Source organism: Zingiber officinale, chromosome 4B (genome assembly GCF_018446385.1).
Source record: "Zingiber officinale cultivar Zhangliang chromosome 4B, Zo_v1.1, whole genome shotgun sequence".
Taxonomy (NCBI): domain Eukaryota; kingdom Viridiplantae; phylum Streptophyta; class Magnoliopsida; order Zingiberales; family Zingiberaceae; genus Zingiber; species Zingiber officinale.
The window spans coordinates 98,494,437-98,517,743 of record NC_055993.1 but is presented as its reverse complement, the minus strand read 5'-3'; the positions used below and the strand labels follow the sequence as shown (position 1 = coordinate 98,517,743).

The window sequence follows — 23,307 nt, the reverse complement described above, 5'->3', positions numbered from 1 at the left end:
AGATAGCATACAGTAGCATATTGTATGCCTCTGGATCGGTCGGCTGACCGATCCAGGATCCTGATACTGCAATGGATCGGTCGGCAGACCGATCCAACTCTGATACGAAATTAGAGTTTCTGATTTCAGAACTTTCAGGCACTGGAACGTACCACAACTCACAGACATAGTTTCTAGATACATGAAAAACAATCTAACATTAACCTACATGCGTCCTAAACTGAACAAACTGAATAGTGCATAGTTTTACTGGATTAATTTAATCAGCTAAGGATTTAAACCACAAACAAACTAACAACGTAAATACTGGAATTAAGCTGTTTCGACCCCTAGGATCTTTATTCCAAACCCCTTGCACACACACACCTCCATAGCATTGTCCTCCAGCCTCCGTTAGTCCACTTTTCTTTTACCTGTATCTGCAGTATAAGAAAAGTAGTACCTGTAAGCTAAAGAGCTTAGTAAGAAACCATCTACCTCACAAAAACATGCAACGATGCGAGTATGGTTTCAAAACATGCTATTTGAAAACTGAACTGAGCATGGCAACATGGCATGGCATACAAACATGTACTGAACTGATCATGGCATACAAACAAGCTGAGCATAGCATACTGTATCTGAAACTAAGCATACATACTGAACTGGTCATGCATATACATCTAACTGGTCATGAACTCAAATCATGAAACTTAATTGAGATAATCAACTGAAACTGAAACTAAGTTAGTGTTTCCATCACTGATTACATATTTGGAAAACTATATATAATAATAGATGAAAATACTAAACATGCTGCTGGGGCCCTAACAACTGTACTTACTGTGCGCGCATCCCTACGAGACCCGGGATTGCAAGTTCCTAATCCAGCAGGGTTACTAGGTTATCTGAACCTAGGGACGACTGTGGGAGTCCATCCCATGGATATCTGATCCAAGTACAGTGTCAACTGAATAAAAGTAAAATACTGAATACTGTTTTATTTTACTTTTCTGTTCTAGGTTATCTGAACCTAGAGCTAGGTTATCTGAACCTAGAGGCTACTGTGGGAGCCTACCCAATGGATATCTGATCCATAAAGCTGTAATAACTGATAAATAACTGAATAAAATGTTTCTAATATATTTGCATGCTGTTAGGACGCCTACTAGTGCATCCTTCTGAACTGGGCATTCTACCGAATGCTTGGTGTGCACTAAAAGCACACCCTAAAACTGAAAACTGTAAAATTACTGAACTAACGCCAAAACTAACAAGCGAGAGCAATTATACTGCAGGTGAGGGGTTTCTTACCTCAATCGCAAGGTTTTCTTACGATTCTAACCGCTAGGTTTTCCGGAAAACTGCTCCGTTCGACGAACCGCTTATGTCCTCGCGTTCCTCTCGCGGAGAAGAACCTTTTTCGTGTTGGAGTCGTCGCCCGAAGATGTTCCCTTGACCCTTAGTTTGGTGTGTGTCGTGCGTGAGGAAGAGGGGAAGAGGAGAGGTGCGGCGGTGGTGTTAGGTCTCGGTGGAAAAGATGTTGCCGAACCAAGTTCCCCAAATAACCCAATTCCAACTTAAGTTAATTATTCATATCAAGTGGTTTAATGAACCCAACTCTAATATAAATATATTTGGTTCTCCTTTCTTTCAGCACGGCCCTGCTGGGTTCACCGGTTACTAACGTTATCCCTTACACCATAGGTCTCGGGTTCGATTCCCGCCTAAGCTATTTTGGGGTTCTAATTATTTTTGCTACTTCCGCTACTCGGAAAATTTCGGAAAAATATCTAAAAATTCCAGAAAAATCATAAAATAATTCTAAAATAAATTCGGGAATTTTTTGGGCTTTACAATCCCCCATACCTTATAAAAAGTTCGTCCCCGAACTTAAAACAATTCTGGGTAATTCTGTCTCATGCTGGCCTCTGTCTCCCAAGTCGCCTCTGCTGCTGTGTGATTTTGCCAGCTGACTTTGACTAATGGTACTTCCTTGTTCCGTAATTTCTTTACTGCTCGGTCTATTATCTGAATAGGCCGACTGTCATAGCTGAGATCATCACGGACCTGTACCAACTGGGGCTCAATCACCTGGGTGGCGTCTGAAATATGCTTCTTCAGCATGGAGACATAAAATACGTTGTGGATAGCTGACATCTCCTGAGGTAGCTCTAGCTCATATGCTACCTTGCCCACTCTCTTCGTGATAAGGTATGGTCCCACATATCTGGGAGCTAGCTTGCCCTTCTTCCCAAAACGCATGACTCCCTTCATGGGAGCTACTCTGAGGAAAACTGTATCCCCAACTGAAAACTCTAGGGGTCTGCGTCGTGTATCGGCATAGCTCTTCTGACGGCTCTGTGCTGTCTCTATCCTCTGGCGAATCTGCTGTATGGCTGCTGTGGTATCTGCTACTAGATCTGTCTGAAGCTCTAGTTCCTTCTGTTCACCACTCTCATACCAGCAGATTGGTGATCTGCACCTCCGCCCATAGAGTGCCTCATAAGGTGTCATGCCGATAGTGGCCTGATAACTGTTGTTGTATGTAAATTCTGCTAGACTCAGATATTTGCACCAACTTCCCTTGAAATCTAGGGCACAAGCTCGGAGCATATCTTCGAGTACCTGATTTACTCGCTCCGTCTGACCATCGGTCTGAGGATGGAAGGCTGTGCTAAATTTTAACTGGGTGCCCATAGCTGACTGCACACACTTCCAGAAGTGTGATGTAAATCTGCTGTCTCTGTCTGATATAATGGTTCGTGGGACTCCATGCAGCCTGACAATCTCCTTGAGATACAACTGAGCTAGCTGCTCCATGGAATAGGATATTCTAATAGCTAAGAAGTGGGCTGATTTAGTCAACCTGTCGACTATTACCCAGATGGCATCAAAACCATTCGTGGTTCTGGGTAATCCCACTATGAAGTCCATAGAGATATCCTCCCACTTCCATTCTGGAATTTGGATCGGCTGCAGAACTCCTCCTGGTCGCTGATGTTCTGCCTTAACCCTCTGACAGGTTAGACAGATGCTGACGTATCTGGCGATATCTCGCTTCATCCCAGGCCACCAAAATCGTTTCTTTAGATCCTGATACATTTTGGTGGAACCAGGATGCATCGCATAGGGAGTCCTGTGAGCCTCGTCTAGAATCTGTTTTCGTAGTTCCTCCTGATCTGGAACACAAAGTCTGTCACCACAGTACACTACCCCACTGGCGGACACTCTGAACTCTCCATTTTCTGATTCTGCTAACCCTTGCTTGATTTTCTGGATTTCAGGATCCTGCTCCTGAGCTATCTGGATATCATCAAGCAAGGTAGATGCTAAGGACATAGTGGAAACCTGTCCGACTATAAGCTCGAGACTAAAGGCTGTAATCTCCTTCCTTAGGGGTGGTGACATAGCTGCTAAAGATAATAAGGTAGCACTGGACTTCCTGCTGAGTGCGTCTGCTACCTTATTAGCTTTCCCTGGATGGTAGAGGATATCTATGTCATAATCCTTGACCAGCTCTAACCATCTGCGCTGTCGCATATTCAGATCCTTCTGAGTAAAGAAATACTTCAGACTTTGATGATCTGTATATACTCTGCACTGAGCTCCGTACAAATAATGTCTCCAAATCTTGAGAGTGAACACCACTGCTGCAAGCTCAAGGTCGTGAGTAGGATAGTTCCTCTCATAATCCTTGAGTTGTCTGGAGGCATAGGCGATCACCTTGCCCTGCTGCATCAGTACTGCTCCTAATCCCAATTTAGAGGCGTCACTGTAGATGTCGAAGCTGTCTGTGTTTTCTGGTATAGCTAAAATAGGAGCACTGGTTCTCTGTCCACTGAAATTTCTTGTTCTTCCTGGTGAGAGCTGTCAGTGGGGAGGCTATTCTGGAGAAGTCCTCTACGAATTTCCTGTAGTAGCCCGCTAATCCCAGAAAGCTTCTGATTTCACTGGCGTTCCTGGGTCTCTTCCAGTTACTTACTGCTTCTATTTTGTTGGGATCTACCATAACACCATCCTTGGAGATGATGTGACCTAGGAAGGCTACCTAGTCCAGCCAAAATTCACATTTCGTGAATTTGGCGTACAGCTGGTTCTGCTGAAGGATCTGCAAAACTGTCTTCAGATGCTCTGCATGGTCCTCCTGAGTGCCTGAATAGATAAGAATGTCATCGATGAACACGATGACAAACTTGTCTAAGTATTCTCTGAATACTCTGTTCATGAGGTCCATGAAAGTAGCTGGAGCATTTGTCACGCCGAAAGGCATGACTACGAACTCATAATGTCCGTATCTGGTCCTGAAAGATGTTTTAGGTATATCACCTTTCTTGACTCTAACCTGGTGATATCCTGATCTGAGGTCAATTTTAGAGAACACTGTGGCTCCCTTTAGCTGGTCAAACAGGTCATCTATTCTGGGGAGAGGGTACCTGTTTTTAATTGTGACCTGGTTCAAGGCACGGTAGTCTATGCATAGACACATGCTTCCATCCTTCTTCTTCACGAACAACATAGGTGCTCCCCATGGTGAGTGACTAGGGCGTATGAAACCCTTGTCAAGAAGCTCCTGTAATTGCTCCTGAAGTTCCTTCAGTTCTGCTGGAGCCATGCGGTATGGTGCCTTGGAAATTGGATTTGTGCCGGGAATGAGCTCTATCTCAAATTCAATCTCCCTGTCTGGTGCTAAGCCTGGTAGCTCTTCAGGGAAAACTGCTGGGTAGTCACAAACGACTCGAACCTCTGATAGTTGTTGGTTCTTGTCCTGGCTGGTGTTGACTACATTTGCTAAAAATCCCATGCATCCTGAATCCATTAACTGCTGTGCTTTCAGTGCTGAGAGAAACTTCCTGGCTTTTCTCTTTGGTTTTCCTATGAACTCAAACTGTACTCCTGCTTCAGGTTGGAATATGACCTTCTGTTTACGGCACTCTATAGAAGCGTCGTATCTGATCAGAAAATCCATTCCAAAGATGACATCGTAGTCCGTCATTTCTAGCACTATCAGATCACCAAAAAGTTCTCTGTCTGCTATAATGACTGGCACTGCTCTGAGCCAGTGTGTAGATGCCATAATGTCTCCTGAGGGTAGTGTTGTCAGAAACTGACTATTGAGTACCTCTGGAGGCGTTGCTAATTTCTCGGCAAATGCCCTGGATACATAAGAGTGGGTTGCCCCAGTATCGAATAAGACAATTGCATTATGCTGTAAAATATTGATCTGACCTGTGACAACTATCGAGGCATTTGCTACGTCCTCTCTGGTCAGTGAGAAAATCTTGGCATTTGTGTTAGCTGTGGGGGCTTCTAATCTGCCCTGACTGATCTGTGGACCATCTAAGGCTGCATACATCTGGTGTAGCTGCGCTGGCTGAGCTCCATACTGTATCGGCTGAGGCTGAGGAAGAATGTTCTTGTTCGGACACTGCTTAGCCATGTGCCCTTCCTGTCCACATTCAAAACAACCTCGCGTACCCTTGCGGCAAACTCCTGGATGATGTTTCCCACAAGTAGTACATTTGGGATGTCTGGAATGTTTTCCAGCTGGTCCTCCTTTTGGGTCACTGCTTGCCTTGCGTTTCGCCCTGTCCCTGTTGTTTCTGCTGAGTACCTGAGCTAGCTTGTCCCTTGGGCTCTGTGGAAACCTGCTTCTGCTGGGTGATATTGTGCTGATAGTGCTCGGTGATCAGAGCACTAGTCACTAGCTCCTCTGTGGTTTGTGGCCTATGAACGCCACCAGCCACATTCATTGCGATCTCTGGTCTGAGCATCTTCAGCATCAAGCGTACTCGTTCCTTCTTTGAGCTGACTAGTTCTGGACACAGACGGGCCAACCTGTTGAATTTCTTCACGACCTCCTGAACTGATAGGTTGCCTTGACGAAATTCTGTAAACTCGTCATAGTGTCGGTTCGTGACCTGCATGTGAAAGAATTCCTCGAAGAATTCTTTATCGAAGTTGGCCCATGTCATCTGGTTTACTGGCCACTTCGATTTAATCCGCTCCCACCACATGCGTGCATCTCCTGTTAAACAGAAGGAGGCACACTTCATCTTTTCGTGCTCTGGCCAGTCTAGAAGCTCCATCGTGCTTTCCAGTGTTTTAAACCATGCCTGAGCATCCCATGGTTCGCTGGTGCCTGAGAAGTTCTCGGGCTTAATTCTCTGCCACTGGATAAGGTAAGCTTCTCTCTTAGCCCCTGCTACTGGGGCCACTGGAACTGGTACTGCAGGCTGAGCTGGTACTACCTCTGTGATTACTGGAGTTACTGGAGTCGTGAGGTTCGTTACTGGAGTGACTGGGGGAGTAGTTTGCTGGTTAGCCTTTAAGGAGGCTATCTCCTGTTGCTGATCAGCTAACTGCTGTTGTAGCTGAGCCACTAGTGCTGTAAGGTCTGGGGGAGGCACTGAACTGCCTGCCTCATGCTGGGGCTCAGCCGCTGATGCTTTCTTAGCTGGACGTCCTCGTACCATTTTCTAAATAGCAGAGAACACATATATATAACTAGACTATCATGTTATAGTTAACTACTGGTAACATGTTAAATACTATCACTGTAAACATGAATTAATTAACTACCAATATGAGAGCAAACATGAAAGCACTTATCACTGATATGAAAGCTGAAAACAAAATTGAGTGAGAGATGTTCTTACTTGGAAGCTGTAGGCACAATGCTGATGTGTGTGTAGGAAGTAAGGAACTTGCTCTGATACCACTCTGTAACGACCCAACTCCTGGGAACAACACAGGTGCTCCCCATGGTGAGCCGGATCGCTACATTAACTACTGAAGCTACTGTGCGGAAAACTGGGTAAAATAAAATTTCACTAACTGACTCGGTTAATCTGACAACTGATACACCTATGCTGTTATAAGGAAGGATTCAAGACCCTTTCCGGTTGGTGTACATGTGCTAAGGAGGATACTTGATCTCCCATCTGAGCTAGGAACTCAGAACTAACTTCCGAGCTAGCTGCTAATCGATCCACGGATCGATCAAACTTGCTACGATTCTTTGGATCGGTTCATGGACCGAACCAAAGAAGGTCGGATTGGTCAAGACCGATCCGGTGTGTCGATCGGTCGCAGACCGATCCGTGCACCGAAATCGGATGCTCTCGGTCTTTGGATCGGTGGACGATCGATCGATAGCATCATATCAGTATGCCTCGGATCGGTCGGTCGACCGATCCGGATCTGATATCGCAAGCGGATCGGGGACCGATCCAACTCGATACTGAAATCGAGTTTCTGATTTCAGAACTTTCAGGCACTGGAACGTACCACAACTCACAGACATAGGTTCTAGATACATGAAAAACAATCTAACATTAACCTACATGCGTCCTAAACTGAACAAACTGAATAGTGCATAGTTTTACTGGATTAAAACATTTAACCAGCTAAGGATTTAAACCACAAACAAACTAACAACGTAAATACTGGAATTAAGCTGTTTCGACCCCTAGGATCTTTATTCCAAACCCCTTGCACACACACACCTCCATAGCATTGTCCTCCAGCCTCCGTTAGTCCACTTTTCTTTTACCTGTATCTGCAGTATAAGAAAAGTAGTACCTGTAAGCTAAAGAGCTTAGTAAGAAACCATCTACCTCACAAAAACATGCAACGATGCGAGTATGGTTTCAAAACATGCTATTTGAAAACTGAACTGAGCATGGCAACATGGCATGGCATACAAACATGTACTGAACTGATCATGGCATACAAACAAGCTGAGCATAGCATACTGTATCTGAAACTAAGCATACATACTGAACTGGTCATGCATATACATCTAACTGGTCATGAACTCAAATCATGAAACTTAATTGAGATAATCAACTGAAACTGAAACTAAGTTAGTGTTTCCATCACTGATTACATATTTGGAAAACTATATATAATAATAGATGAAAATACTAAACATGCTGCTGGGCCCTGGCAACTGTACTTACTGTGCGCGCATCCCTACGAGACCCGGGATTGCAAGTTCCGAATCCAGCAGGGTTACTAGGTTATCTGAACTTAGGGACGACTGTGGGAGTCCAGCCCATGGATATCTGATCCAAGTACAGTGCCAACTGAATAAAAGTAAAATACTGAATACTGTTTTATTTTACTTTGCTGTTCTAGGTTATCTGAACCTAGAGCTAGGTTATCTGAACCTAGAGGCTACTGTGGGAGCCTACCCAATGGATATCTGATCCATAAAGCTGTAATAACTGATAAATAACTGAATAAAATGTTTCTAATATATTTACATGCTGTTAGGACGCCTACTAGTGCATCCTTCTGAACTGGGCATTCTACCGAATGCTTGGTGTGCACTAAAAGCACACCCTAAAACTGAAAACTGTAAAATTACTGAACTAACGCCAAAACTAACAAGCGAGAGCAATTATACTGCAGGTGAGGGGTTTCTTACCTCAATCGCAAGGTTTTCTTACGATTCTAACCGCTAGGTTTTCCGGAAAACTGCTCCGTTCGACGAACCGCTAATGTCCTCGCGTTCCTCTCGCGGAGAAGAACCTTTTTCGTGTTGGAGTCGTCGCCGGAAGATGTTCCCTTGACCCCTAGTTTGGTGTGTGCCGTGCGTGAGGAAGAGGGGAAGAGGAGAGGTGCGGCGGTGGTGTTAGGTCTCGGTGGAAAAGATGTTGCCGAACCAAGTTCCCCAAATAACCCAATTCCAACTTAAGTTAATTATTCATATCAAGTGGTTTAATGAACCCAACTCTAATATAAATATATTTGGTTCTCCTTTCTTTCAGCACGGCCCTGCTGGGTTCACCGGTTACTAGCGTTATCCCTTACACCATAGGTCTCGGGTTCGATTCCCGCCTAAGCTATTTTGGGGTTCTAATTATTTTTGCTACTTCCGCTACTCGGAAAATTCCGGAAAAATATCTAAAAATTCCATAAAAATCATAGAATAATTCTAAAACAAATTCGGGAATTTTTCGGGCTTTACACCTTCTATAATCAACAACACACACTATAAGTGATATCATTTCCCAACTTATCAGGCTTATTGATTTATCGAACTAAATCTCACCCATTGATAAATTAAAGAAATAAATATCAAATATATGTGCTTGTTATTATATTAGGATTAAGAGCACACACTTCCATAATAACTGAGGTCTTTGTTCCTTCATAAAGTCAGTATAAAAGGAACGACCTCAAATGGTCCTACTCAATACACTCTAAGTGTACTAGTGTAATTATATAGTTAAGATAAACTAATACCTAATTACACTACGACCTTCCAATGGTTTGTTCCTTTCCATCTTGATCGTGAGCTACTGTTTATAATTTATAAGGAACCGATAACATGATCTTCTGTGTGTGACACCACACACCATGTTATCTACAATATAAATTAATTGAGCATCTACATCTATCATAAATGTAGACATTTGACCAATGTGATTCTTATTTCTAGATAAATGTTTATACCAAAAGCTAGGCTTTTAGTATACACTCTAACAGTTTCCTACACGACCGACAATAGCAACCTCTTCGATTCATCTTCTATTTTGGTAAATTTATGTAATTCTATTCAATCTATCCAGTTTTTGTTTCTAATCAACTTCGTTGGCTCGCTGCTCTTGCTTGCGACGTTAGTTCTCTTGCTTTTGAAGCATTGTGTGTTTAATGTTTTGTGCGGTTACAAAATCAAGGGAAAAGGTGAGACCGTGAGAGGGACACAAGCAATTAAGGAAGGTCAATTATTCTTGTTCTCTTCTGCTATGATACTAATCCTGCTTAATTCCTATTAACTCTATCCAATTCGATTCAATTAGTTTGCATGATTAAATTTGTTAGCTTATTGCATTTGAAATCTTTACTTCTAATTAGATACACTTCTGATAGATCATTTTAAATACTATTTTGTATTATTCTTTTAGGCTTAAATCTATCTTACCATTGAATCTTCATTAGTGCATTTCATTTTACATTCTTGTATTATATGTTTACTAATGTCTTATCTAATTTTTCTCAATGTCAGTGGCCTATTTTATCTTTGTAGCTTAGTAGCTCTGTGTGCACATTGTAATTAGTTCAAAGTTATTTATATTTCTTAATGCTTATATTTATAAATAAATCTCAAGTTATTTTCTTGATATATTTGATTGTCTGACAATTTACTATTTACTAGTCTAATACTATTTAATTATGACCAAACTAAATTTTTATTGGCTCTTGTCAGGCACTAGATTTGATAAGAGGAAAGAACTTATTGATGATAATGGATTCATCCCTGGATGGGCAATATGCTAATGAGGATGCTACAAAGTTAGTGGAACTTGCTTTAAAATGTCTACAATTCGAGGCAAGAGATGCACATAGTAATTTATAGTGTTTACTTCATATTGTTACATAATTTGTAGCCTATGATATTGATATTATTTATCCTTTTAGAGATTTGGATTATGGGTTTATTGATTTTGATAGTGAAATAAGACAAGACTTTTGGCTTTCATATTTTGAAGTGTTGATGAATTTTTACACTAAAATAGTAATAAGATATAATAAGGAGGAGCCATTTTTTTTAAGCTCGACTCAGGCCATCCAAATTTCAGGTACGACACTATAATTATGAAGGCGTGTAGTTCAATGTCAATTTATTCAAAGGCAGTACCTTAGCCTTTAATTACAATGTCAATATTCGCATGTGGTTGGTATGTTATTCTTTCTCCATCCTCATTTATTTTGTACTTTTATTCTCCGACCGTTTTTTTACGATGTCATGTTATTATTTTTATAAAAAAATTATTATTCGGCGCAAATTAATTGCCCTTTGGAAATAAGATATATACATTGCTATGTTTCAAACATTAAATTTTCTCTCTTACCTTACACTCAATTTTATATTAGGAAACATCCATCAAAGTTTACCAAATCCAAAGAACTAAAATTATTAAATTATCCTCATGTATATAGAGCGGATCCTCTGATCTAGATCCATTCTTATAAATTGCTTACCATATAATTAAAAAAGATTTATATTAGTAATAAGAAGATAAAAGGATGGTTTTACGGACATTTAATTAAAATTACTTTTTTAAAAGCATGTTGAAAATGAATAAGTTGTTAATAAGTGAGATGGAATTTCTTTGTTCTATTCCAAACAGGTCAAATATTTTTTAAGTAAGTTTCTTCTCAATTAAATTTTCTTGACTGCCCTCTAAAATTTAAATTCCAAAAGTACATATAAATTTATTGAAGCTGTGTTTGGTGAGAATAATCAACCTTGCAATATAAGTAAGATTATATTATAAAATTAATAATTTTATTTGGTATAATTTTAAACATATAATTTGATTATAAAAGATAATAAATTTTTAAAATCTGAATTACAAAGCTAATAGTACGTAATATGTACATTTCAACCCTAGGACTTAATATGTCAAATATATTCTTAGTTTATTTTTTGCATCAACCGGTTGCTGTCGTCGTCGCTGACTGCCAGTTGCTGTCGTCGCGTCGATTGTTGCCGCTATCATTGGTCGCCAACCGCTGCCACCACCCCCATTGTCGATTGCCAACTGCCGTCGTCACGGCCCCCGTCGTCGGTCGCCAGTCGCCGCTGCCTCCCCCATCGCTAGTCGCCACCATCGTCGCCTGTTGTCTTCGCCGGCCACATTCGTCGGCCACTACCGGCCGCCTCCTCCGTCGGCCACCGCCATTGCCGCCTCCTCCATTGGCCACTGCAGGCCACCTTCGTTGGCCGCAACCTTCATCGACTGCCGCCACCACCATCGGCCGCTGCCGCAGCCTCCTTTGTCGGTTGCTGCCACCGGCCGTTGACTGTGGACGAGCTCCGCCCGCCGATCGTCGGCAACCACCGGTGCCACTACTCGCTGTCGCCTTTGTCGCCAACCTTCGTTAGTAAAGGTCGCAGGATATTGTTGTCATTTTATAATAATATAAATTATAGTTATTATAAAAATAATAGACACCAAATAAAAGAATATAATCATCCTTGTAATTAAAGATTACATGCATACTATACAACTATTTAACCAAACATATTAATATAATATTAATTATATTACATTACAAATTTGATTACATTACAAGCTTATTAACATTACGTCTAACCAAACATAGCCTAATGGGCTCCTACAAACATGTTGATCTAGTCTAAAAACTGAAGAGATGACATGTTGGCTAGGTGCCTGTGAGGTTGATTGAGCGAAGACTTTGAGTTGGCGAGATTAATGAGAAAAGAATGTGAACTGGCGGGAAAAGGGGCTTCTTCTTACTTCCTGCACACTACAAAGAGAGTAGACAAACTTCGGCACTAAAACCAAGGAAGGGGTTCTTAGCGTAAATCCTCCAACGCTCAAGTCAGTAGCTAACCGAGCAGGCAGAAGAACAATAACAAATAGCGTAATGTAGCACAGTGGAAAATTTGCATAAACCTAGCATGAGCATACCTAGCCAACGGAGAGTATCCCTTTATATACCACCTTTCATAATCTTCCTAATCATGAGCTGACATAGAATGTTGGATGTCAGAGGTTGTCGAGTGAGGGAAGATGGATAACCTGGGAGACATGTAGTCACCATTCGAGGAATCTTCCACCACCCATATGTGTACCCCTTTTATAACTTATGTTATTAATGAGATAGTTACAGGAATATGTTGTATGTCGGTTGATGGCAGTCATTTAGTCACCCTTGGAGAAGGTTCCATTCTCTGCCTTTGTTGTAATACAAGAATATTCTCTAACAGACGGTTATGATTCACTAATAATGTTGTCCCCTAAATATATCCCTACCGAACACTTAGCTAACCGGATACATATTGTGGCGACAGATTGATATATAAGCAAGATACTAAGGCTCGTAAGGGCGTTCGACCGTTAGGGTTGCCCGAATATATGTCTTGTGATGCTAGAGATTTGATTATAAAGTAATAGAGAACCAAGCCCTATAGGTCCAACCGGTTGTATGATCGACGGACTATATGTTGGGATGCTTGCTTCTGAGGAATGGGGAGCTTAGCTTGGACAAGCCCGATCGGTACTTTTAGCCAATCATCCTTATACTTGGATGCTCATTCCAAAAGTTCATATAAATTTATCGAAGCTGGGTTTGGTGAGAATAATGGCCTTGTAATATAATTAACATTATATTATAAAATTGATAATTTTATTTGGTATAATTTTAAACATATAATCTAATTATAAAAGATAATAAATTTTTATAATATGAATTAGATGGCTAATAGTAGTACATTCCAATCCTAAAATTTAATATGTCAAATATATTCCTAGTTCATTTCTTACACCAACCGGTTGTTGTCACCGTCCCCAGCCGCCAGTTGTTGCTGCCGTCGTCGGTCGCCGGTTGCTGCCTCCATCGTTAGTCGCCAACCGTTGCCACCACCCGATCGTCGATCGCCAATTGTCGCCGCCGCCGCCCTCATCGTCGATCGTCGCCGCCTCCCCCATCGGCGGTCGCCGCCGTCATCGCCTACCACCTTCGCCAGCCACCTTCGTTGGCCACTGTCGGCCGCCTCCTTTGTCGGCCGCCGTCGTTGCCACCTCCTTCGTTGGCCACTGCCAACCGCCTTCGTCGGTAATAGCCTTCGTTGATCACCGCCACCTCCATCGGTCGCCACTGCTGCCTCCTCCATCGACCGCCGCCACCGGCCGTCGACCGTGGACAGGCTCCGCCCGTCGATCATCGGCCGCCACTGGTGCCACCTCCCGCTGCTACCTTTGTCGCCAACCTTCGTTAGTAAAGGTTGCAAGATATTGTTGTTATTTTATAATAATATAACTTATATTTATTATAAAAATAATGGAAACGAAACAAAAGAATATAATCATCCTTGTAATCAAAGATTACAAACATACTATACAACTATTTCACCAAACATAATAATATAATATTAATTACATTACATTACAAATTTGATTACATTATAAGCTTATTAACATTACGTCTAACTAAACATAACATAATGGGCTCCTACAAACATGTTGATCCTGTCTGAAAACTGGAGAGATGATGTGCTGGGTAGGTGCCTATGAGATTGACTGAGTGAAGACTTTGAGTTGGCGAGATTAATGAGAAAAGAACGTGAACTAGTGGGAAAAGGGGCTTCTTCTTACTTCCTGCACACTGCAAGGAGAGCAGACAAATGTCAGCGCCAAAACTAGGGAAGGGGTCCCTAGCACAGACCCTCCGACGCTCAAGTTAGTAGCTAGGTGAGGAGCAAAACCCTGCGAATTAGTGACATGTTGGCTGCTACTCCCCTTTGCTTTTGACCACCATCTCATATTGACTTTAACTGTCATGTCATATTTTGACCCATTTATAATATACCGTATCACATGTGAATAGGTATTTTAATATTTTATTGCAAAAGGTTGTTGTGTGACTTTATAGTCATGGATTCGAATTGTAAAAAAGATTTCTTACAATGCAAGGAAAAATTACATATAAAAGACCCAAAATGATCTGATTCATGAGTGAGTAAAAAAAAATAAATAAATTCAATTAATCGAATCACATTTTTAAATTTTTTCATTCAATTAATTTATAAATTCATTTTTTTCAATATGTATTATTTTTCTCAATTTATTTCGTTCAATTTTGATTTTATAATTTACAAAGAGGATTAAATTAAAAAATCATCAATCCAATGTTATATCGTAGACAGTAGACAGTGATATATTTGAATTGGATAATTACATAGCTCGATTGATTGATGATGTCGTTGATTCAGTAATTGATAAAATTAAATTTATTGATTTTGATAGTAAAATTTGATCAGTTTGTCTCTTAAAAAAAAATTGATTTGATTGGTAAAGTGCGCCGATCCTTCCTCATACTAAGTGAAACGGTAAAATCATAGATTTGTGCACTTATTTAAGGAAAAATGTTAGAAATATTTTATAAAGATGTTAGGAATACTTTATGACATGTCCTTTATTAAGAAAATTTTAAAAAACATGATAATATTTTGAAATGCATATATAATACAATAATGACACTATAAAAAGATCTTTATTTACAGATGGACATGTCCTCTCGGATGGATCTAGAGGTTAGCGCATGAGGTGTTATTATAATGAGGTCTGGGGTTCCAATTTCGACAAAACTTTGTCACAATATTTAGACACGTTTTTTATAACAATTTGTTTTCACTATTTTCTCTTAAATTGATTACATACTTAAGCGTTGGAAGATGAATATCGATCATCTCTTCTACCCCAAGTTAGGATATCATGAAGTTTTCATTCAGTCACAGAAATGGAATTTCTGAATAGCGTCTTAAAACTGCCATTTTAATTAAAAACTAAATTTCGCTATATATTTTTAATGAGCTTCTAGAGCATAACGCCAGGCTTAATTGAGCTATAAATATAGACACACACGCTGCACTTATCCCACCAAATTGGAGTTCAGATTTAAGTTTTATTGATCGCAAACAAGAGCGGAAATGGCAACTGGTCAAGTTATGTCTATTTGCGCTCCCATGATTTCCATCCTCCCCCACCGCCCGATGATCGTTGCTGCCGTCGAGCAGCGTGGCCGACGGACGTTCAGGCGAACTCTGCACGTCCGATCATGCAGTGGCACTAGTCATGTGGCTCCCTTGCGGCGGTCGGGGAATTATCACCCAAGCCTATGGACGGACAAGAGTGTGCAATCCCTCACGAGCACCTCCACAGTATGCGAGTGTAGTCGTTGTCGGTCGATCGTCGAAATTTTCTGTGTAACCTTGTTTTGTTTTCCGCAGTTGCAAAAAGAAGAGGAACGTGAGAGAATAAATGTACTGAAGGAACAAACCAGGAAGCTGATACGCGAGAAGCAGCAAGTAGCAGAGCAACTTCAACTGATCGACCACCTGCAACAGCTTGGCGTGGCTTACCACTTCAAAGACGAGATTGCAAACGTTTTAAGTCGTCTTCATGCTTCTTTAGACCATGTGAGCTCGGAGCTGAAGGACGATCTGCATGCCACATCGCTGCTCTTCAGGCTCCTGAGAACGAATGGCTTCTCTGTTTCACAAGGTAATTAATCAATGATCACTAATTAATCAATCTATCGCTTCACAGTTCTGATCATGCATGTTTGTTGCTGTATGCAAAATTAATTACTTAGATTTGTTCGAGAGATTTAGAGACGAGAAGGGAAACTTCGAAGCTCGCTGTGAGAATCAGATCAGAGGGCTTCTGAGTCTGTACGAAGCTTCTTACCTCGAAAAGGAAGGAGAGACTTTGCTGAAGGAAGCCATGGATTTCGCAACCAAGCAGCTGAAAGGATTCCTGGAGGAGGGATCTGTTCCTGAGACTGGCGGTCTCAGAGAGCAGGTGGCCCATGCGCTGCAGCTTCCACTGAATTGGCGGCTGGAGAGAGTGCAGCACAGGTGGTTCATTGAAGCATGCCGTGGCGACGACACTATCAACCCTCCTTTCCTGCTGGAGTTTGCTAAGCTCGACTTCAATCTGGTTCAGGACATGTACAAGAGTGAACTCAGAGAGCTCTCCAGGTAAATTAACTGCAACTAATCTTTCAAAGCTTTTATAATAACAATTTCAAAGCTTAATTAATTAGTTTTTACATGTAGATGGTGGTCGGGGCTCGGGCTTGTAGAGAAGCTGCCATTTTTCAGAGACAGATTACTTGAAAACTATCTGTGGACACTTGGTTTCACTTATGAACCAGAAAGTTGGAGATGCAGAATGATCCAAGCAAAGTCCATCTGCTTGATTGCATTGATTGATGATATTTACGATGTCTATGGAGCCTTGGATGAACTCCAGCCCTTCACTGATGCCGTCTACAGGTGACAGCTCATTCACAATCATCATCATCATAATCATCATCAAAGTCATGTTGAGTTTTGTTATATTGCAGATGGGACTTAACTGCCATGGACAAGCTTCCAGAGTACATGAAACTATCTTTCTTTGCACTCTTCAACATGGTGCACGAAGAAGGCTACCGGGTGATGAAGGAGACAGGCTTGGACGTTGTGCCTGGTTTAAAGAGAGAAGTGAATATATAAACACTATTTCAATTTTCTTCATTTTTTTCCCTTCTTCTTAGTTATTGAATGAGTTGTCGGCATTAAATTTTCAGTGGAGGGATCAATGCAAAGCATTCTTTGAGGAAGCAAAATGGTTCCACCATGGCCAAACCCCGAAGCTCAATGAGTACTTGGAGAATGCATGGGTATCAATAGGTGGTCCAAACATTCTGTTTAATGCTTACTGCATGAGCAAAGACTTAACTGGAGAGGCCTTGAAATTTTATCCCAATTACCATGAGATCACACGCTCCTCCAACATACTTTTTCGTCTTTACGATGATATGGGAACTTTCACGGTAATTATCTAGATATATATACATTAATTGTATCTAGTCGGAGTAATGAATCTGATTGGAATCAAACAACATTTACTTGACTTACTACAGGATGAGATAGAAAGAGGTGATGTGGCGAAATCTATTCAATGCTACATGCACGAGAAAGGTGTCTCAGAGGAAGTGGCACGTGCGAAGATAAGAGAATTGATGAGGAAATATTGGAGAGAATTGAATGGATCTCTTACTTGGGATTCTCCATTAGAGGGGTACTTCAAGAATATAGCCGCTAACATCCCTCGAACGGCGCAGTTCTTTTATGATCACGAAGGAGATGGATATGGCAAGGCAGATGGAGAAACTAAGTCTCAGATCATATTGCTATTATTCGAACCTATCCAAATTTAAAATGAATTCATATAAATTGTACCCTCGTAGCCAGAGGGATCTATAAAATATTATCGAATTAAATAAATGGAAAGTTATTCTATTGTTATGTATCAACTTTAACAAATTTGGTACACTACAAAAAAAAAAAATATAGGTTTATGAGAAAATATAGGTTTCTGAGACGAATTTATAAAAAAAAAATTCACTGTAAAATTTTTTGGGATGAATTCTGCGACAAAATTTTTTTCATCCCAAACCTCTTGTTGCCAACTTTTGGAACTAATATTTTTTTATTGTAAATTTGGCAACGAATTTGGGAACAAAATTGGCGAAGAATAATATATCCGTCCCCAAATTCGTCGTCAAATTTGTAACAAAAACTCTATTCGTCGCAATATTGTATACAATTTTGGAACGAATATTTATTTTATTGCAAACTCAGCAATGAATTTAGGATGAATTCGATGACGAATTATTTTTTTTTTTTGCCAAGTTTGTCCCTAATTTGGCGATAAAATTTGGCAATGAATTAGATTTTCGTTGCCAAATTCGTCGCTAATGTTCATCAAATATTATTCTTGTTGCAAAATTTGCGACGAATTTGGCAACGAAAATACTAATTTAATTTGCAACAAATAAATTTTTCGTCCCATGGATTCGTCCCAGATTCGGCAACGAAATTGGAATGAAAATGGATTTGTTGCGAAATTATCGATATACAGTATTTATGATAAATTAGAGACACATTATTTTCATTGGCAAATTCATCCCTAAATTAAAAAAAATTCCAGAAACAATTTATTTTTACAATTCAATCAATACACACACACACACACACACACACACACACACACATATATATATATATATATATATATATATAGATATAACAAATTCAAATAACATATTATATACATTCAACAAATCCTAATTAACATTATCACATCCTATTTCACATACATCTATTAATAATTGAAATCAAATCATAATACAACAAATTCAAAGGTCTCAACAAGTTATACAATATGATAAACTTGAAGCTAGTAAGAACCATCCATTTCATAGCAATGATAAATTAAATTATAAGAAGTACCTTGAAGCTAACTACAAGTATCCTAAATATGATACAACCAATTTTACCACATCAAATTGTTATGATACAACCTATTTCACCATATCAAACAATAGCTACAAATATCCTCTTTTCATCTGACATGGAGAGCATGAGATGCATTCTTAAAATTTCTATCATATGAAAATGTCTCAAATGAAGAAAACACAAACTAGTCAAGATAAATTAGTTGATACTAGTCTTTTAGTACTTATGATTACTTGGTTGCTAGACAAACTCTAATCATAATTCGGAATTTGAACTAATAATGCAGTAGTAGCAAATTTCAACAAATTTATAAAAAGAATGATACCCTTATTTAACTTTTCAAATGCAACTGATAAAAAATAAATAAATAAAATTAAAAGTATAACATGTTCAACTAAGGGTGTGTTACTTAGTACTTACCCTTTTCTCCGATATATATTTCGCCTCACCAACTCTGTTACAAATAAATTAACAATATTAATTAAAATAAAAATTAGAAAAGTTAACAAGTCATGGATTAATGTTTAAAACACTAATTATGAGACAAATAATCATCATACATAATTAAAATCATGAACAACCATCACCACCATCATCATCGCCACCATCATCATCATTGTCATGCGAAGGAATTTGACATCACCATCATCATCGTTATTGTAATGCCCCAGCCCAGGCGGGCCCCACCTGAACCGAACTGGGCACGCCACCTGAATTGCCCATCGGGTTAACGACTAGCTCCACAAACCACCGAAGGTCCTTTCAGCGTACTTTTTCCTCACTCGCACGCACCCTAGGAAACTTCCTAGGAGGTCACCCATCCTAAAATTTCTCCAAGCCAAGCACACTTAACTTTGGAGTTCTTAAGTTTGGGCTTCCGAAAAGAAAGATGCACCTTGGTGATATAGATAGTACCATCTAACCTTTTAAGCCATACTTAACCAGAATCTCAGAACCGGGGTATTACAATCACCCCCACTTAAAGACACAACATCCTCTTTGTGTAACCACGAATCATACCACAGACAAATCCCAGAATCTCCCTCACTAGGTGGTGCCCTGGGTGCACCTGCCATAGACACACTCATGGTCGCAAGGTCGCTCTGATACCATCTGTAACGATCCGGCCTGACCCCACCCAGACCGAACCAGGAACACCACTAGAATTACCCATTGGGTTGATTACTAGCTCCACAGATCACCTTAGTGTTAGAGTGTATAATAAAAGTCTAGCCTTTTATAAACATTTTATTTTGAAATAAAGAATCACATTGGTCAAATGTCTATATTTATATGTTAAGTGTAGTTGTTCAATTAATTTATACTGTAGATAACATGGTGAGTGGTGTTACACACAGAAAATCATGTTATCAGTTCTTTATAAATTATAAACAGTAGCTTATGACTAAGATGGATAGGAACAAACCATTGGAATAGTCGTAGTGTAATTTGGTATTAGTTTATCTTAACTATAAAATTACACTAGTACACTCAGAGTGTATTGAGCTGGACCATTTAAGGTAAGTTCTTTTTATACTGACTGAATAAAAGAACAAGATCTTTGTTATTATGGAAGTGTGTGCTCTTAATCCTGATATAATAACAAGCACATATACTTAATATTCATTTATTTAATTTATCTAAGGGTGTGATTTAGTTCGATAAATCATTAGGCCCGATAAGTTGGGAATGATATTATTTATATGGTGTGTTGTTGATTATAAAATGAATCTGTGTCCTAGTAATCTAGGTTGATGATGTCCCCAAGATGAGCTCATAAGGATTGTCATGTAAACCCTGCAAGTGGACTTAGTCCGACATGATAATGAAGTTGAGTGGTACTACTCTTGGAGCTATATATTAATTAAGTGAGTTGTCAGTAACTCATTTAATTAATGGACATTCTATATCTTAAACACAGGGAGAGTAACACACTCATAATAAGAAGGATCCCAAAATGTAATTTGGGATTGGTGCGGTAGTTCAATAATAATTCTCTAGTGGTATGAATTATTATTGATGAAATTAGGTTGGGTGTTCGGGGCGAACACGAGAAGCTTAATTTTATCGGGAGACCAAAATCAATTCCACTGCTCGGCCCCTATCGTAGCCTCTTATTTATAAAGTGTTATACCCACCTATACCCACCTTCTTATCCAACCTTAGGTGGTCGGCCAAGCCAAGCTTGGGCCAGCCAAAGCCAAAAGGTTGAGCTATTGTAGTAGCCGGCCAATGCTTGGAGCTCAAGCTGGGTGGGCCGACCACAAGAGAATAAAAGGATTTTATTTTTAAAAATCTTTTCTTATGTGGATATCATGGTTTTAAAAGAAAGTTTAAAATTTAAATCTTTCCTTTTATAGCTTTCTACAAAAGATTAAGTGAAAGGTTTGATATTTTTCCTTATTTGTAGTTAAAAGGAAGATCTTAATTTTTGATAAACTTTCCTTTTTTGTAACCATCTTCATGATTTAAAAGAGAGTTTTAAAATTAAATCTTTCCTATTATAGTTTCTACAAAAGATTAATAAGAGATTTGATATCTTTCCTTATTTGTAGATTGAGAGGAAGATTTTAATTTTAGAGAAAGCTTTCCTTTTTGGAAATCATCCACATGTTTTAATAGAGAGATTTTAATTTATAAAATTTTCTTTTATAACCAACCATGAAGGGAAAATTAATAGAGAAATTTTTATTTTTAAAAATTTTCAAAAACAAATAAGGAAGTTTTAAATTTGTGTTTAAAACTTGCCTTATTTGGAGCATGTGAAGGGGCCGGCCATGATAAGGGTTAAAAGGAATTTTTAATTAAAATTTTCTTATTAACCAATGGCAAGAAAAATAAGGGAATATTAATTTCCTTATTTGCCAAGACCAAGTAATATAAAAGAGAGGGAAGAGGTGCCTCACCTCATAACACATATCTTCTATTTTCCTCTCTTTTTCATCCTTGGTGGTGGCCGACCCTATCATCTCTTCCTCTCTTCTTCTAGTGGATGAACCTATCATCCTCTTGGAGCTTGTTTTGGTGGTCGGATTTGCTTGGTGAAGAAGGAGAGAAAGAATGCTTTGTTTCCTAGTTTTCCTTGGAGCTTGGTTGGTGGCCGAGACTTGCTATCTCTTGGAGAAGGTTGCTTGGCCGAAACTTGGATGAAGGAAGAAGGAGGCTTGGTGGGTTCTCATTTCGGTAGATCATTACCTACACAACATTTGAGATAAGAAGAGGAATACGATAGAAGATCAAGAGGTTGTTGCTTTCAAAGAAAGGTATAACTAGTAATTATTTTCCGCATCATACTAGTTTTCTTTGTATGAATTCCAAACACAAGAGGCATATGATTCTAGGTTTCGAATTTATGATTCAAGTTTATGTTTCTTTTGTTTGTTTTTTGAATTTGTGATTCGATTTTTCTTTTTGGTTAAACCTAGGGTTACTATAAGGAAATTAAATATTAAATTTCTTTAAAAGGCTTTGTCTAGGCGGTAGTGGATGATCACATACCCAAGAAAGTCTAGTACCTCGCCATGCAATCCTGGAAGCCAATTTTAAAAATAATATTTAATTAAATTTGTAACATGGGTGGATTTGGATCAATAATGTTAAGCATCGTTTGCGATCCAAGTCTAAACCACTAAGAACAGATAAGTTAAATTTGGAATCAATAATGTTAAGTTCCGTTTGCGATTCCTAATTTAATTTCTAAAGAACACAATAGGTTGTTAGTAAAGGATCAGGACTTGTACAAAATTTTTGTACAGGGAAACCTGTATGATATTCCGCATAGCAACCAACAATTGGTATCAGAGCTAGGATTTGCCTCTGTGTTTTGGTTTTCAGTTTAATTATGCACATGTCATACATAATTTAGGCAGGATAATAGTAGGATGTGCTAACTTTAATGGTTTCAGCACTTCAACTATTATGGCTTATAGATATTTTGTGTGATTGGACCCTTGGACATGTCAAGGGAATTTTATTGTGTGTGCATGATTGTAATATTAAATACAGCAGGAGTTGTATTAGTTATTAGGATTTTATATTTTTGTTTCGATCTAGATTACCTGTACATTCCTTTGTGGAATATAGGATCGATATATGTAAAATTCTATTTTTGTTACGGATTGTATCCTTGCGAGGCGTGGTATTATTTGTGCACCAGATGCGTAGCGGGAAAAGAAGCAAGATAGATGCGGCGACTAAACCCCATGGCGGTGGCTAAAGATGGCAGCAGCTAGGGTTGGCAACACACGGAGGACAGTGATGGAAGAAGCCTTAATAGTTAGAAAATTAATTTCCATATTTATTGCTTTTATTTATTGTGATGTGTGTGTGTGTGCATGTGATGTATGTTATCATAGTTTAAAATTCCTCACCTTAAATAACTAAGTGGGAGAGGGATTAGTAAATAAATTCCACGGTCTCCATTACTGGTTTGTAAGTGATGCGACAAACTTGCGTGTTGGCTCTGAGTGCCTCCCTCCCCATCGGATGAGTTTGTT

General features: G+C 39.4%; 1 protein-coding gene and 2 long non-coding RNA genes across 3 annotated transcripts; 1 reads left to right on the top strand and 2 right to left on the bottom strand.

Moving 5' to 3' along the window:
- Positions 1-288: 288 nt before the first annotated feature.
- On the bottom strand, positions 289-1,331 carry LOC121977764. Its single transcript, XR_006111037.1, has 2 exons — positions 1,294-1,331; positions 289-419 (listed from the first exon to the last, which is right to left on the bottom strand). It is a non-coding gene; the product is annotated as an uncharacterized LOC121977764 (long non-coding RNA).
- Positions 1,332-7,409: 6,078 nt separating this feature from the next.
- LOC121977763 lies at positions 7,410-8,451 on the bottom strand. The gene is made up of 2 exons (XR_006111036.1): positions 8,414-8,451; positions 7,410-7,540 (listed from the first exon to the last, which is right to left on the bottom strand). It is a non-coding gene; the product is annotated as an uncharacterized LOC121977763 (long non-coding RNA).
- Positions 8,452-15,374: 6,923 nt separating this feature from the next.
- On the top strand, positions 15,375-17,812 carry LOC121975664 (terpene synthase 10-like). The gene is made up of 7 exons (XM_042527449.1): positions 15,375-15,682; positions 15,752-16,025; positions 16,117-16,504; positions 16,583-16,801; positions 16,873-17,011; positions 17,098-17,343; positions 17,434-17,812. Exons 1-7 carry the CDS (start codon positions 15,452-15,454, stop codon positions 17,728-17,730), a joined length of 1,794 nt encoding a protein of 597 aa, XP_042383383.1. The 5' UTR covers positions 15,375-15,451; the 3' UTR covers positions 17,731-17,812.
- The last annotated feature ends 5,495 nt before the right edge of the window (positions 17,813-23,307 follow it).